Source organism: Vipera ursinii, assembly GCF_947247035.1.
Source record: "Vipera ursinii genome assembly, chromosome: 1".
NCBI classification, from domain to species: Eukaryota; Metazoa; Chordata; class Lepidosauria; order Squamata; family Viperidae; genus Vipera; species Vipera ursinii.
In genome coordinates, this window is record NC_139512.1 from 355,600,338 (window position 1) to 355,617,804 (window position 17,467).

General features: G+C 43.7%; 1 protein-coding gene across 2 annotated transcripts in view; it reads right to left on the reverse strand.

Moving 5' to 3' along the window:
* The window catches only part of NXN (nucleoredoxin), a 55,039-nt gene that overhangs the window by 31,946 nt on the left and 5,626 nt on the right, over positions 1–17,467 (reverse strand). For both annotated transcript variants that reach the window (XM_083379805.1, XM_083379804.1), the window contains exon 2: positions 285–402. In XM_083379805.1, coding sequence (XP_083235931.1) covers positions 285–402 — 118 coding nt within the window. The remainder of the gene's footprint in view (positions 1–284; positions 403–17,467) is intronic.

The following is a 17,467-nucleotide window of genomic DNA, read 5'->3' on the forward strand; positions in this document are numbered from 1 at the left end:
AAGTCCACAAGTCATAAAAGGGCCATCGTTCCTTAAGATGGCTCAGGGATTCTGGGAGTTGAAGTCCACGAGTTATAAAAAGGCCATAGTTCCCTACCCATGGCTCAGGAATTCTGGGAGCTGAAGTCCACAAGTCATAAAAGGGCCATGGTTACCCTTGTTGGCTCAGGAATTCTGGGAGTTGAAGTCCAGAAAACATAAAAGGGCCATTGTTCCCCACCTCTGTACCTACATGGATGGGAAGAATTTTGGCCCAACAAGGAACCCGTTCCGTCTCCTCTTACCTTCTGGGTCATCCCGGATCACCAAAAGGCCGTTCCGACAAATCACTTTCCCAGTGTTGGCATCTATAAATATCAGCGAGGGGATGTTAGAAACCCGGAATTTGTTCCACAGTTTCAACTGGAACAGAAAAAAAAACAAAAGAAAAAGAAAAAGAGAATTAAAAAGACCACAACGGAACAGAAGCGCAATTAACAAAACAGGGGAAGAAATTATCTTTATACAGGCAGTCCTCAGTTTACAACCATTCGTTTAGCATCCGTTTAAAAGTTACAACAATGCTGAAAAAAGTGACTTACGACCGGACCTCACACATATGACCATTGCAGTAACCTCACCCCCCACTGTCACATAATCAAGATTTGGGCACTTGGGCAATATTTACAATGGTTGCAGCAACCTGAGGTCACATGCTCTCTATTTGAGTCCTTCCCAGCTGGCTTCCGACAAGCGAAGTCAATGGGGGAAGCCGGATTCGCTTAACGACCAAGCAATTCATTTAACAACTGCAAAGATTTACCTCACAACCCTGGCAAAAACAGTCATAAAAATCAGGCACAAGTTACTTAACAACCGCCGTCGCTTAGCAAGATCACAGGAAGCTTGCTTCCTGGTATTCAGGATACTGCTTATAAGCGTTTATATGTGCTTAGAGCTCAAAGCAACGTTAGAGACCCCACAGACCCACTTCGTGGTCTGTTCCTGTTGCTCCCCTCTGGGAGGAGGTTCAGAAGTATTTATAACAGGACTACCCGATTCTGTAATAGCTTTGTTCCCTATGCCATCTGTCTGGTAAACTCGCAAGATTCGTTTTGCCTGCTATGCACCTCTTTACATATCTGTTGTTTCTCTGTGTCATATAATATATGTGGGCATATGCATAATTCTGTATTTATTTATTTCTTTTTGTCATATTTATGTAGTGTATCTCAGAGGTGGTGACCCTCTGAGAGCTGTGTGCAATGAAATTTCATTTTAATGTATGCCGATTAGTGTACATTCAAAGTGACAAAGTTATTATTCTATTCTATTTCTATTCTATTCTAATTCTATTCTCTATTCTATTTTATTCTCTATTCTATTCTATTCTTCTATTCTATTCTATTCTATTCTATTCTATTCTATTCTATTCTATTCTATTCTATTCTATTCTATTCTATTCTATTCTATTCTATATTCCATTCCATTTTATCAATGAAAATTTTGGTTGAGGACTATCTATGTAATGTTTGAGTGATTCACTTAAGAACAGCAGCAATTCACTTAATTACATGGCAAAAATGACTGTTAAAAGGAGGGTTTTAATATGTTTTTAATTATTGTTTTAAATTTTAAATTTGGGCATTATATTTAATCGTTTTTTAACTTTTGTATTCTGTTTTTATATTTATTGCCCTGTACACCGCCCTGAGTCCTTCGGGAGAAGGGCAGTATAAAAATATAATAAATAAATAAATAAATAAATAAATAAATAAATAAATAAATAAATAAATAAATTTAACAACTGCCAAGCTTAGCAATGGAAATTCTAGTCGTAACTCGAGGACTATCTATATAATGCCTGATTGATTCACTTAACAACTGCAGTGATTCACTTAACCGACATGGAAGAAAAGGTCATAAAATAAGGCGCTCCTAACAACCGCCATGTTTAGCAACGGAAATTCTAGTCGTAACTTGAGGACTATCTATGTAATGCCTGATTGATTCACTTATTAACTACAGTGATTCACTTAACCGACCTGGAAGAAAAGGTTGTCAGAGCGAGCACAGTCTTATTGGGCTGAGATAACCCAGGAGTAAACACAGTAAATGGTGGTCTGTATTAAATGGTGGCTTATCTTACACTATCTACAATGTCATATACCAGGAACAATAGACATACACATGCTAATACAGCAAGATCTAACACACCACAGTTACAGGAGGAAAATGGAAGAGAAGAGAATACAGCAGCGAGCCTTCCGTTTTACACAGAGGCTCTTAAAGAGACACAGACCCTGCTGGCTCTTAAAGGGACACAGACCCTGCTGAGTCATTCTCACCATTACACCTTGCATCTTACATAAGCTGGTTAGCTGTTAAATCATTACCTGGACAAAGGTCATAAATTCAGGTGCAAACTCGCTTAACAACCACCATGCTTAGCAACGGAAATTCTAGTTGTAAGTTGAAGTCTACCTATATAATGCCTGATTGACTGACTTAACCACTGCAGTGGCAAAAAAAGGACGTAAAATTCGGCGCAAGCTCACTAAACAACTGCCACGCTCAGGAACGAAAATTCTAGTTGTAAGTCGAGGACTAAGAGCCTTGGTGGAGCAGTGGGCTAATGCCTCCTTAAGTAACACCAGCTGCCTGCAATTAGTGCAGGTTCGCATCCCACCAGGCTCAAGGTTGACTCAGCCTTCCATCCTTCCGAGGTAGGTAAAATGAGGACCCAGATTGTTGGGGGCAATTAAGCTGACTTTGTAATAATGCCGCTTGGGGTGTGTGTGTGAAAGCCCTAACAAGCAGGCATATACATAGAATGAAGGCTACTGCTAAGCTTGTAAGCCGCCCTGAGTCTTCGGAGAAGGGCGGGATATAAATGGAATTAAAATAAAATAAATAAATAAATAACTATTGAACGCATGATTGCAAGCCTCACAGTGTCTGACTCTGGATCACAATTCGGACTGAAAGCAGCTTCCTAAAACAATTCCTTCTCCGCAAGCCAGTTGGTGAATTGGCGGTTTCCTTTCCAAATAGGTGGGATTACAAACCCTCCCCCAAGGCCCCACTGGCTGTGCACAATGGGAGTTAAGATCCAATAAACCCGGAAAGCCGCAAATTGCAAAAGCTTTAAATTAATGCAGCTTAAAACACACACACACACACACACGAAACACTGAAATAAAATCCTTCTCCGCTTCATTCAGCCACTGGGTTCTTTTGCAATAAACGGATTAAACGAATGCACAATGGGGGGGCCACAAAAATGGGAAGCGAGAAGGAAAAAGGCACATTCCTCATCTTATTTTTATTAGGGGGCAGGAGGAGGTTACTTCGAGGGCACGCCGAGTGCGAAAGCAAAATTCCCTCCTGTTCCATTGCCTATGCCTTGCAGCAGAAAGGACTTCTTAAGCCAATAAAAAAAAACAGATGGTCCTCGACATACGGCAGTCCATTTAGTGACCGTCCGAAGTTACAACAGCACTGAAAAAAAGGGACTTAACACTGTTTTTCACACTTACGACCATTACAACACACACACACCCATGGTCACGTGATCAAAATTCAGACGGTTGGCCACTGACTTGTACTTATGACGGTTGCAGAGTCCTGGGGTCACCTGACCTGCTTTTGCGACATTCTGACAAGCAAAGTCAATGAGGAAGCCAGAGTGGGAATTGCGAGGAGGAGGAGGAGGAGGAGGAGGAAGGAGAAGAAGGAGAAGGAGAAGGAGAAGGAAGAAGAAGAAGAAGAAGAAGAAGAAGAAGAAGAAGAAGAAGAAGAAGAAGAAGAAGAAGAAGAAAAACTGTGGAGTCCTTGGTGCCTTGCAGGCATTTCATGACCCAACTAGGTAACATCATCAGTGCTAGAAGGGAGGAGGAGGATGACAACAACTGTGGGGTCCTTGGTACTCCCTGAGCTGGCTGGTTTCCTTACAGGCGTTTTATGATCCAACTAGGTAACATCCTCAGTGCTAGAAGGGAGTAGAAGGAGGAGGAGGAGGAGGTGGAGGAGGACTGTGGGGTCCCTGGTGCTCTCTGAGCTTGGTAAGTTTTTCTTGCAGATGTTTCATGACCCAACTAGGTAACATGATGATTGTTAGTTAGAAGAGAGAGGGGTTTGCAGGGAGCAGGAGGAGGAGGAGGAGGAGGAGGAGGAGGAGGAGGAGGAGGAGGAGGAGGAGGAGGAAATGAACTGTGGGGTCCCTGGTGCTCTCTGAGCTTGGTAGTTTTTCTTGCAGATGTTTCATGACCCAACTAGGTAACATGATTGTTAGTTAGAAGAGAGAGGAGTTTGCAGGGAGGAGGAGGAGGAGGAGGAGGAGGAGGAGGAGGAGGAAGAGGAAGAGGAGAACTGTGGAGCTGTATGCAGTCCAAGAGACTCTTAACCGTCAACCATTCTTGGATGCTCAGCCTTCCTTATGGTCCAACTCACGCAACCGTCAATCTCTACTGGGAAAACCACAGCTGACTCTAAACCATGTTTTGAAGAAAAAAACTGCAATGAGTGAGCCCTGAAAACCTTCGGGGGGGGGGGGGCAGGCTGTGAACCATGGCTTAAAAAAGTACAAGGCTGCTTGGGATAAAATCTTGACTTAACGAGATTTCACCCACTGCAAAAAAGTGTTTTGTTTTGTTTTTTTAAAAAAGGCCGAAGATGATCCATCACACAAACTCCTTTCGACAGCCCAGCAGGCGGGAATACAACAGGGAGAGGGCGAAACCGTTGCACGCCCTCAAGATTATTTGACTTTTGACCTTCCTGCTTCTAATAGGTTTATGGACATGGTTCTCAGCTTGGGGGGGGGGAGAAAGGATTTTTTAAGGAGACTGGCCTACAATAGGCTTAATCCGGTAGCGTTAGATGCTCCCAGTTTACGTTTGATTGCAATGCCGCTGACTGCAAAGAAAAAGTACATATATTAACTCAGGCGATTGGTTTATCAACTTCACAGCTGTCAAAAGCGAAACAGAGACTTGTGATTCAAACTAAACAACGAAACTTTTTAAAACAGTTTGAAAAAGCAAAAAATAAAAATAAAAAATGGTTGAGGTTGACTCCTGATGACCACACCAGTGTTTCTCAACCTTCACAAATTTAAGGTAGGTGAATATCAACTCCCAGAATGCCCTAGCCAGCACGCTGTAAAATGTTGGCTGGGGAATTCTGGGAGCGGAGGTCCACCTATCTTAAAGCATGTTGGCTGGGGGATTCTGGGAGTGGAAGTCCACCCATGTTCACGCATGCTGGCTGGGGAATTCTGGGACTGGAAACCTAACCATCTTAAAGCAGGCTGGCTGGGGAATTCTGGGAGTGGAAGTCCGCCCCTGTTAAAGCAGGCTGGCTGGGGGATTCTGGGAGTGGAAGTCCACCCCTGTTAAAGCAGGCTGGCTGGGGGATTCTGGGAGTGGAAGTCCACCCATCTTGAATCCTGCTGGCTAGGGAATTCTGGGAGTGGAAATCCGCCCCTCTTAAAGCAGGCTGGCTGGGTGATTCTGGGAGTGGAAGTCTACTCATCTTAAATCCTGCTGGCTGGGGAATTCTGGGAGTGGAAGTCCGCCCCTGTTAAAGCAGGCTGGCTGGGGGATTCTGGGAGTGGAAGTCCACCCACTGCCAAGCTGCCCGAACGAGTGCCTGTGCTGAGATGAAAGAAAACCCACGCCATCTCAGAAACTCGTAATTTCCATTGAAATAACGCTTAATTGAGGGAAACGGCCTGCCGCAGAGAGACTGCCAAATTCCCAGCTTTCCGGGCCAAGACGTGGCTCCTTCTAACGCTTTCGTCAGCGCTGAAATTCAAAGAAGACGCAAAGCCCAGGAGGGCTATTTCGGTTGACGGTGCATCTCACACCCGCCAAGAAAGGAAGAAGGGAGACAATTTCTCCAGGCCAGGACCATAAACTCTTCCAAAACTTTGCATCCCAACGAGAGGGGCGGACAAAATCGCCGACTGCAAACACCCCCAAACGGGTCCTGCCCTCCACCCCAGCGTGCGCGCCCGTCCTCGCACATTTTGCACAGCTAACCACATCCGGGCGATGCACGCTTGGCTCCCATCCCTCGATTTGTTTGGAGGGCTGACAAGGCCAGGGAAAAATCCATCTTATTTGTCGTAAGAAATCCAAAGCAAATAGAAAAGCATTAGCCAATTAAAGTGGAATGCGGCAGCCAAAAAAGAGAGGAACTTGCTTATTTCCTGCCTTGAGAAGGAGAAAGTGGGTTTAGAGGTTGCAAAAGGAGGCTGGGATCACCCCCAAGTTCCATCAGAGAAAAAAAAAAGTGGGGGGATTAGCACCATGGTAAAGGCATGGAGATCAGGGTGAGAAAAAATAAGAGCTGGAAAGGGACCTTAGAGGTCTTCTAGTCCAGCCCCCTGCTCAACCAGGAGAGCCTATTATACCATTTTAGACACGTGACTGTCCGTGGCATGGTGCAGCCCAGCCACCCTGGACATAATCAGCTTCCTTATATTATAAGGAATTATATTAAAAACAAACTCGGTGAACAAACCAACAGCCAAAATCTAAAGCCCAAGCTATAAATATTTCCTATTATTTTATAACTGGCTTCCTGATGCATTTCCAGGGGCCCCAACCTGAGGCTTGGGTGGCGGCCTAAATCGCCCAGGACTTTGGCCTGGATCCAGCGTAACCCATTTCCAGCCTTAGGCCTGTGCGATTACACACACAAAAAAAAATAGTTGTGCAGGTTGTTAGGACAAACGTGCAAGAATGAAAGAACAATTAAGCAAGCAGCGGAACGACTTTGCCTCCAGAAGCGGTGAATGCTCCAACACTGGAGGTTTTTAAGAAGAGACTGGACAGCCATTTTGTCTGAAATGGTCTAGATTTTCCTGCCTGAGCAGCGGGTTGGACTAGAAGACCTCCAAGATCCCTTCCAACTTTATGGTTATTATTAACAACCTGCGTCCAGAAGCGGTGAATGCTCCAACACTGGAAGTTTTTAAGAAGAGACTGGACAGCCATTTTGTCTGAAATGGTCTAGGGTTTCCTGCCTGAGCAGCAGGTTGGACTAGATGACCTCCCAGGCCCCTTCCCACTCTGTTATTCTTGTTATTTTATGATTTGTCTCCCAGCCAGTAAAATAAGGAAGGAAGGAGAGAAAAGAGGGAAGAAAGAAAAAGGAAGGAGGAAGGGTTTTTCTCTCTTGGCCGGGGGTTGAACCAATATAGTAAGGCAATCGGGGGTCCTCATTTTATTTATTTATTTTATTGGATTTATATACCGCCCTTCTCCCGAAGGACTCGGGGCGGTGTACAGGGCAGTTAAAACACAATATACAAGGTTAAAAATAAATTAAATTAAATTAGCCCCAACAAGTAAATCACATTTAAAATCCCAAACCCTCAGTCCAGGCCAGAAAGAAGGAAGGAAGGAAGGGAGGGAGGGAGGGGGGAGAGAAAGAAGGAAGGAAGGAAGGGGTAGGGAGAGAAGGAAGGAAGGAAGGAGGGAAGGAGGGAGGGAGGGGGAGGGAGAGAAAGAAGGAAGGAAGGAAGGAAGGGGTAGGGAGAGAAAGAAGGAAGGAAGGAAGGGGTAGGGAGAGAAGGAAGGAAGGAAGGAGGGAAGGAGGGAGGGAGGGGGAGGGAGAGAAAGAAGGAAGGGAGGGAGGAAGGGAGGAGGGAGAGAAAGAAGGAAGGAAGGAGGGGTAGAGAGAGAAAGAAAGAAGGAAAGAAGGAAGGGGTAGGGAGAGAAGGAAGGAAGGAGGGAGGGAGGGGGAGGGAGAGAAAGAAGGAAGGTAGGGAGGAGGGGAGGGGGGAGAGAAAGAAGGAAGGAAGGAGGGGTGGGGACAGAAAGAAAGAAGGAAGGAAGGAGGGAGGGAGGGAGAAAAAGGAAGGAAGGAGGGAGGAAGGGAAGGGGAGAAGAAGAAAAGGGAAGGGGAGAAAGAAGGAAAGGAGGGAAGCAAGCAATAGCAATAGCACTTAAGACTTTTATACTGCTTTACAGCCCTCTCTAAGTGGTTTTACAGAGTCAGCCCCCAACAATCTGAATCCTCTTTTTAACAATCTCGGAAGGATCGAAGGCTGAGGCAATAGGCACAGCAGTAGCACTTAAGACTTATATACCGCTTCGCAGTGCTCTACGGTAAACCCTCTCTAAGCGGTTTACAGAGTCGGCCTATTTGCCCCCAACACTCTGGGTCCTCATTTGACCGACCTCGGAAGGACGGGAGGCTGAGCCAACCTTGAGCCGGGTCAGGATCGAACTTCCTGGCAGTGGGCAGAGCTAGCCTGCAATACCGCCTTCTCGCCACTGCACCACCACGGCTTACGTATACAGTTCTGAAATTTATCCCTGGGAAGAAGAGTCGAAAATATTGCGAATAAAGGGGGGGGGGGAATGACCCAAAGAAGAATGCAATGAAACTTTGTGTGCTGGGTCGGGAGGAAATGCATGCAAAAAATAACTGGTTTTTTTTTTTCCTCTCCCCTCTTTGCCACTTAATAACTCAAACCCAGCTGCAGCCTTCGCTTAATGACCTCTGCATTCACTTAACGACCGCCGGAAAAAAAAACGTTGAAAAATTAGTTTGGTCCTGTGGATTCCTCAACTTTCAACCATCGTCACATATGATGCAAATTCCAGGCCCCATTACCGTTGTAAATCGAAGACTAGCTGTATCTTCCCAGAACACCCTCTGAAATTCATATGTGTCTGGCCTTCACACTCACACACACACAAACCTGCTCCAAACTGTGTATTCCTCAAGTAAATGATCAACATGTATCACCATCATAATAAAATTGGAAGGGACCTCAGAGGTCATCTAGTCCAACCCCCTGCTTAGGCAGGAAACCCTATACCATTTCAGCCTATACCAATGGCTGTCCAGTCTCTTCTTAAAAACTTCCAGTGTTGGAGCATTCACTGCTTCTGGAGGCAGGTGGTTCCACGGGTTAATTGTTCTAACTGTTAGAAACAATTTAATTTAGTAATTAAATAATTAAATAATTCGATCCTTTGCAGATCTTTCAGCAGACACTTCTTCAAACGTAGGCAGGGGGGGTCTGACCGCTAAAAACCCTGAATAAAATTAACATCCAGAACATTCCTTTGTCTCTTAACACACACACACACACACACACACACACACACACACACACACACACACAATGGAGAAGACAATCTCCCAATTTGAGTTTGCACAAAAGAGAGACACCCACAGCTAACTTTTCAGGGTAAAGGTAAAGGTAAAGGTTCCCCCGCACATGCGTGCTAGTCGTTTCCGACTCTAGGGGCCGGTGCTCATCTCCATTTCAAAGCCGAAGAGCCAGCGCTTGTCCGAGGACGTCTCCGTGGTCATGTGGCCGGCATGACTAGATGCCAAAGACGCATGGAAGGCTGTTCCCTTCCCACCGTCGTGGTCCCTATTTTTCTACTTGCATTTTTTACGTGCTTTCGAACTGCTAGGTTGGCAGAAGCTGGGACGAGTAACAGGCGCTCACTCTGCTATGCGGCACTCAGGATTTGACCTGCCAAAATGCCGATCTTCAGATCGACAAGCTCAGCATCCTAACCCACTGAGCCACTGCGTCCCTTAACTTTTCAAAGGCAACCCCTAATCAGAAAATGATTCTGCAGCTAATCCCTGATTAGGTTTTCGCCAGATATTTTCGCCGTGTCCTTGACAAAACCACACAACACAAAATGGAAGGAGACACGCCCGGATTCAAGAAAATCGGAAGGGAAGAAATCCGGTTTCGGAATTGAAAAGCAGAAATGGTCCCGAGTTTCAATTGTCTGGAATTCTGAGCAAGCCGAATTTCGTTTCAAAATTTTAAAAAAGGAACTTACGGTGAGATGCTAAAATTTTGCATTTATTGGGAGATGCTAGAATTTTACACTTAGTGTGAGATGCTAGAATTTTGCATTTATTAGAAGATACCAGAATTTTACACTTAGTGTGAGATGCTAGAATTTTGCATTTATTGGAAGATGCTAGAATTTTGCACCCAGTGTGGGATGTTAGAATTATGTGTGTATCAGGAAATGCTAGATTTTTCCACTTATTGGAATATGCCAGAATTTTGCACTTAGTGTGAGCTGCTAGAATTTTGTATTTGTTGGGAGAAGCTAGAATTTTGTCAAGGTGAATGTGAAATTAAATCGAAATGATTACCCGAGGAATATAGTTATAATTATTATAAAATTTTCAAGCAGCCAAAAAAAAACATATGGTAAGATTGTGTACCAATGCTAAGCATGTAGTTGCTAAAATGCATAAACTTTTATTAAAATTTAAAACAGGAGAATAACTTTTTATTGTTTTAAATCTTTTTAACCTCTTAATGGTTTTTAATTTTAGAACTGCAAGCTGCCTGGACTCACGAATGGAGATGGATTGAGCTATAGAGACTGAACAAACGAATGAGTGGATAAATAAATAAACATATAAGAAAGAGGGCTAAAAATGTTGGTTAGAGTATACAGATGGGACCATGGGAAAATATGTGCTTGAAAGGATTGAAATTTACACTGTATTACAATCTCAAAGAGGAATTTTTATAAAATGACATACCGCTGACATATGTCACCAAGAGAAGCTGTCCAGAAAGAAATGTTAAAACGAAGGGGTGGGGTTTCTAGTCCTCATGAGGGCATAAAGGCATTTCAAGACGTGAGAACTGTAGCAGCAATTGAAAAAGCACCAAACAGCAAAAGAGGAAGGAGAAGAAATATTTAGATTTATAGTCTGAACATGTTTACTCTGGGGAACACCCGCTGCGTTGGGTAACGTTACAACTTGTTCTTCGGTATGTGCCGAATTCCAGCCGTTCTCCAGCTTTGATGATACGATCGGAGTTGGAAACCAACACCCTGGTGTGTGCCAGTTTTGGCAAATTAGTCTAAAAGCTGTTTGCAAGCTGCAAAAAAAATATAAATAAATAAAAAATAGAAGCTTCTTTGCTTAAGCATCCAGGGCGAGCCGATTTCGCTTTGGGAGAAATGCGAGTGTAAAAACTAAACGACGGAATACAGGTGGTCCTTGATTTACAGCCATGATTTGAGCCCCACGTTTCTGCTACTAAGTCAGTCCGATCCCATTTTACAACCTTTCTTGCCATTAAGTGAATCACTGCCATTGTTAAAGCAAGTAACATGGTTGTTAAAGTGACTCTGGCTTCTCCCATTGACTTGGCTGGTCAGAAGGTCGCAAAAGGGGATCACGTGACACACACACACACCCCGGGATGCTGCGACCGTCATAAATGTGAGTCAACTGCCGTGTGTCCGAATTTTTTTTTAAAAAAATGTATTTTATTAATTTTTTGCAACAACAATCTCTAGTGCGTGAATACTGTGTTGTCTGGGTTCATATATTTAAAACAATCCATGATCATTAATTTCTACAATTAATCAATAGGTTGATAATATATTTCTTGAGCCTCTCTTCTTCCTGTAACATTCTTCTTTTCTCTACCACCGAACAAATGTAATTCTTAATATTTTCAGGATATGCCAAGTTGAATCTAAACATTTTTTTAGTATTTATGCATATAATAACAACATCAACATATAACGTGTTTTTTAATCAGCTTGTTTCCATTCTATTTGTAAAAGTCATCTCATTAAATCATTGTATGTCCTGCTTTCAAGATTCTTATTGAAGCTTAGTTTCCCCTCGGTATTAAGACCACTCTCTTATTAGTCATAATTTTGTCAAAATTCATTAGCTTTAAATATCCAAATTTTTCATTTAAATAGACCCTCTCAACCTTTTTAACATTTCATATATTCTAAAACAGAGAGTCTTCCAACTTGGCCCTTTTAGGACTTGTGGACTTCAACTCCCAGAATTCCTCAGCCAACCTGGCTGAGGAATTCTGGGAGTTGAAGTCCACAAGTCATCAAAGGGCCAAGTAGGAAGAGCCCTGTCTTAAAGCATCCTGGCTGAGGAATTCTGGGAGTTGAAGTCCACAAGTCATGAAAGGGCCAAGTTGGAAGACCCCTGTCTTAAAGCATCCTGGCTGAGGAATTCTGGGAGTTGAAGTCCACAAGTCCTAAAAGGGCCAAGTTGGAAGACCCCTGTCTTAAAGCATCCTGGCTGAGGAATTCTGGGAGTTGAAGTCCACAAGTCATCAAAGGGCCAAGTTGGAAGACCCCTGGTATCCTGCCTGAGCAGGGGGTCAGACTAGAAGACCTCCGAGGTCCCTTCCAACTCTGTTTATTCTATTCTATCTATCCTGGAAGGGACTACAAAGCCAGTAACAACTCAGCTCAGGAGTCCCTGCCCTCCTACCAGCCAAGGCTATGGAGAGAGCTTCCCTATCTCTGGCTCCTTCGCTTTTCTCTCTCTCCGCCCTAAATATTCTTCTCCTCCTTTTCGAAAATTAAAGCCAGATCTGCTGCTTTTGATGTCTGCTTATTCAAGAGTTTCCCATAAGAAAAAAAAAAGGAGATTAATCACAGCACGCCAGGCCGGGCCCAAGAAGCTGTTCAAACAGGCCACATGGCAACAAGCTTCTTTCAGTTGAGAAATCCACTTTCTTCCAGTCCTCTCACCTTACGACCACAATCCAGGCAAAAAATTCATATAGTGGCGAGACAGTGGTGAGGTGAGTTTTTTGCCCCGTTTGATGACCTTTCTGGCCACCGTGGTTAAGTGAATCACTGCGGTTGTTAAGTGAATAACACGGTCGTTAAATGAATCCGGCTTCCCCTGTTGACGTTGCTGGTCAGAAGGTCGCAAAAGGGGATCACGTGACTCCCCCACCCGGGATGCTGCGACCGTCATAAATCTGAGTCAGTTGCCAAGCGTCCGAATTCTGATCACGTGACCATGGGGATGTGAGTATATGTATTCCTCGACTTACAACCATTCATTTAGTGACCGTTCAAAGTTACACTGGCACTGAAAAAAGTGACTTATGACCATTTTTTCACACTTATGACCCTTGCAGCCTCCTCGCGGTCACATGATCAAAATTCAGACGCTTGGCAACCGACTCACATTTATGACGGTTGCAGAGTCCCGGAGTCACATGGTCGCCTTTTGCAACCTCCTGATAAGCAAAGTCAATGGGGAAGCCAGACTGACTTAACAACCGTGTGACTAACTTAACGGCAGCGATTCACTTAACAACTGTGGCAAAAAAGGTTGTAAAACAGGGCAGAATTCACTTCACCCATGTGTTCCACTTAGCAGCATTAAATTTTGAGCTCAGTTGTGGTCATTAAGTCAAGGATTCCCTGCATCGAAAAGGCCCCCCGAGTCCCTTTTTTCCGTGCTGCCGTAACTTCGGACGGTCGCTAAACGAACCACTGTTAAGTCAAGGACTACCTGTATACCCATGTGAAGGAAGATTCCAGAACGGCCTCTTTTCCCCAATCTGGATGTTTAGCTATATTTCCTAGCCAAGCAGGAAGCTGGGGTGGATGCCGGCCAATCAGGAGGCCTGGCGGAGAGCCAGTGGATCTCAAACACTCGAAGGATCTGCAAAAGGTAGGAACGAGAACCAACTCCTCCCGCGGTTGGTCAAAACGGGCTTGGATCAGGACCAAGAACCGGACAACAGGAATTCAGAATGTAGAAATGGGATTGTAGCCAATGCAAAAAGTGGATTTTTTTCCCATCATTTGGACCTTGGAAGAAGGAAGAAGGGAACATAGAATAGAATAGAATAGAATAGAATAGAATAGAATAGAATAGAATAGAATAGAATAGAATAGAATAGAATAGAATAGAATAGAATAGAATAGAATAGAATAGAATAGAATAGAATAGAATAGAACAGAACAGAATAGAATAGAAATAGAGAATAGAAATAGAGAATAGAAATAGAGAATAGAATAGAATAGAATAGAATAGAATAGAAATAAGGAATAGAATAGAATAGAATAGAATAGAATAGAATAGAATAGAATAGAATAGAAATAAGGAAATAATAGAATAGAATAGAATAGAATAGAATAGAATAGAATAGAATAGAATAGAATAGAATAGAAATATAGAATAGAGTGGAGTAGAATAGAACAGAATAGAATAGAATAGAAATAGAGAATAGAAATAGAGAATAGAATAGAATAGAATAGAATAGAATAGAATAGAAATAAGGAATAGAATAGAATAGAATAGAATAGAATAGAAATAAGGAAATAGAATAGAATAGAATAGAATAGAATAGAATAGAATAGAATAGAATAGAATAGAATAGAATAGAATAATAGGATAGGATAGGATAGGATAGGATAGGATAGAATATTGAGAATAGAATATTGATTGGAATGGAATGGAATAGAATAGAATAAAATAGAGTTGGAAGGGACCTTGGAGGTCATCTAGTCCAGGGCTTTTCAACCTTTTCACCCATTGTACCACTTTTAGGATATGGCAATATCCAAGTACCACCAGTCGTCTAGCAAGGTGTCAAAAACTTCATGACCAAAAAAAAGGACTGTTCGAAGTTACCATGGCAATGAAAAAAGTTCCCCCCAAGCCACAGCCGAGCAAGACACCCGCCTGCCCGCCCGGCGGCGCTCTTCCTCCTGTCCGAGGTTTTCATTGTTGTGAGCATTTCTGTTGAGGATTGGCAGCGGGGGTGGGGTGGGGTGGGTGTTTGGTGAAAATAAGAGACTTACAACCAGGTCCTCGCACCTACGACCGTTGCAGCATCCCCATGGTCACGTGATCCAAATTGGACTGCATATACAGATAGTCCTCGACTTACATCGGTCCGTTTAGCGACTGTTCAGTGTTACAATGGCGGGGAAAAAAGCAAATTAGGAGAGTTATTCACACTTATGACCGTTGCAGCGTCCCCATGGTCACATGGCTTACATTTGGATGATTGACAACTGGCTCATATTTGTGATGGTTGCAGTGACCCGGGGTCGTGCAATCCCCTTTTGCGACCTTCTGACAAGCAAAGTCAATGGGGGGAGCCAGATTCACTTAGCAACCGTGTGACTCATTTAATAACGGCATTGATTCATTGAACAAATGCGGCAAGGGGGCAAAATTCACTTAACAAATTTCTCACTTAACAACATAAATTTTGGGCTCCACTGTGATCGTAAGTTGAGGACTACCTGTACTTAAGATCCTTGCAGTGTCCCGGGGTCATTTGCACCCTTCCGACAAGTAAAGTCCCTGAGGAAGCCAGATTCACTTACCGACCATTTAACTAATTATTTGCTTAACAACCGTGGCAAAATTGGTCGTTAAATCGGGCATGATTTCACTTAGCAACTGCCTTGTTTAGCAAGAGAAATACTGGTCCCAACTGTGGCCGTAAGTAAGAGGACTTGTCGGAAGCCAGCCAGGAAGTTCACAAAGCGGGATCACATGATCCCGGGCCTGTCGTAAGCACACGCCAGTTGCCAAGCACCTGGATTTTGATCACGAGATAACACGGATGCTGCAACGGTCGTAACTGTGAAAAAAAATGTTGCACGTCTCCGTTTTCAGCGCCGTCGTAACTTTGAACGGTCCGTCAATGAATGGTTGTAAGTCGAGGACCCAGTATATACACCTTGGCCTACACTTGCAGGTCAAAGCACCGGAAGAAAACTCCTCAATGTTTTGCCCTAAAGAGCTGAATTCTTTGCTAGTTAAAAAAAAAAAAAGTTAAGTCTGGCAAGGAAGAAGCTTGGCTAAAATCTCTAATATATTGCTTTTTTTCAATTAGCACCGAGTATGCGGGTTTTAATGGAACAGCGCTACTTGAATTTGCGGTTTGTCTTTTGAGTGCGCCTGTTTTAACGCCGGGGACACCGTACGCAGGTCTTTCCCAACTTTGGTAACTTTAAAATGGGTGGATGTCAACTCCCAGAATTCCCCAGCCAAGGAAGGAAGGAAGGGAGGGAGGGAGGGAGGGAGGAAGGAAGGGAGGGAGGGAGGGAGGGAGGAAGGAAGGAAGGGAGGGAGGGAGGAGGGAGGAAGGAAGGGAGGGAGGGAGGGAGGGAGGAAGGAAGGAAGGAAGGAAGGGAGGGAGGGAGGAAGGAAGGGAGGGAGGGAGCGAGGGAGGGAGGGAGGGAGGGAGGAAGGAAGGGAGGGAGGAAGGAAGGAGGGAAGGAAGGGAGAGAAAAGAGGGAAGAAAGAAAAAGGAAGGAGGAATGGCTTCTTGCTTCAGCAAGGGGTTGGACTAGAAGACCTCTATGGTCTCTTCCAATTACGGAGCGACCGATAAAGAGGGAGGGGGGAGGGAGGAAGAAAGGAAGGAAGGATAGAAAAAGAAGGGAGAGGGAGAGCAAAAAAGGAAGGAAAAAGGAGGAGAAAGGGAGAATAGAACAGAACAGAACAGAACAGAAAACAGAATGCAGAATAGAATAGAATTAATAGAATAGGAAATGTAATAGGAATAGGAATAGGAATAGAGGAGAGGAGAGGAGAGGAGAGGAGAGGAGAGGAGAGGAGAGGAGAATAGAATAGAATAGAATAGAATAGAATAGAATAGAATAGAATAGAATAGAATAGAATAGAATAGAATAGAATAGAATAGAATAGAATAGAATAGAATAGAATAGAATAGAATAGAAATATAGAATAGAGTGGAGTAGAATAGAACAGAACAGAATAGAATAGAAATAGAGAATAGAAATAGAGAATAGAAATAGAGAATAGAATAGAATAGAATAGAATAGAATAGAATAGAATAGAAATATAGAATAGAATAGAATAGAATAGAATAGAATAGAATAAGAAAATAAAAAGAATAAGAATAAGAATAAGAATAAGAATCAGGAATAGAACAGAACAGAACAGAACAAAACAAAACAGAACAGAATAGAAGAAGAAAAATAAAAAGAATAAGAATTAGGAATAGAATAGAACAGAACAGAATAGAATTCTGGGAATTGAAGTCCGCCCATCTTAAAATTCGCCAAGCTTAAAAACTGCCTTGACTCGCTCACAATCCTAAAGCCGCCAACTCCTTCGCTCTGGATTTAGTGCAAGGAAACTGTGGACCACAAGCCTCGTGGTGTATTCCCCCCCCTCCTTGCCTTCTCCCTCCCTCCTTCCTCCCTTCCTCTCACCCCCCACCGCCGCTTGAAGGGTTTCCAGGGGGTCATGCGAACGTGCTGAGACAGAATAGTTTAATTTGCTCTAATTAGTTGCATTCTTGGCAGAGGCTTCCAAAGAGTCAGCAGAAAAACTAATGAGTTCGGGGGGGGGCGTTTGGAGGTGGGGGAGCACCCCACCCACCTGGAAGATTTTGGATGTACATCCTGGCAGCCCCGTTCAGTGGAATTCAATCCTGGTGGTCCTCGACTTACGAGACCCAAATTTCCGACGCTAAGCGAGACATTGGCTAAGGGCCTCGTGCCCCATTTAACGACCTTTCTTGCCACGGCCGTTACAACTTCAAAGGGACACTAAATGAATGGTTTTAAAAGTCAAGGACAACACTGTACAGGGGGTCCTCGATGTACGACCGCAACGGAGCCCCCAAAATTTCCTGTGGTTAAGTGAGTTTTGCCCCACTTGGCGACATTTTTCCTGCGCGGTTCAC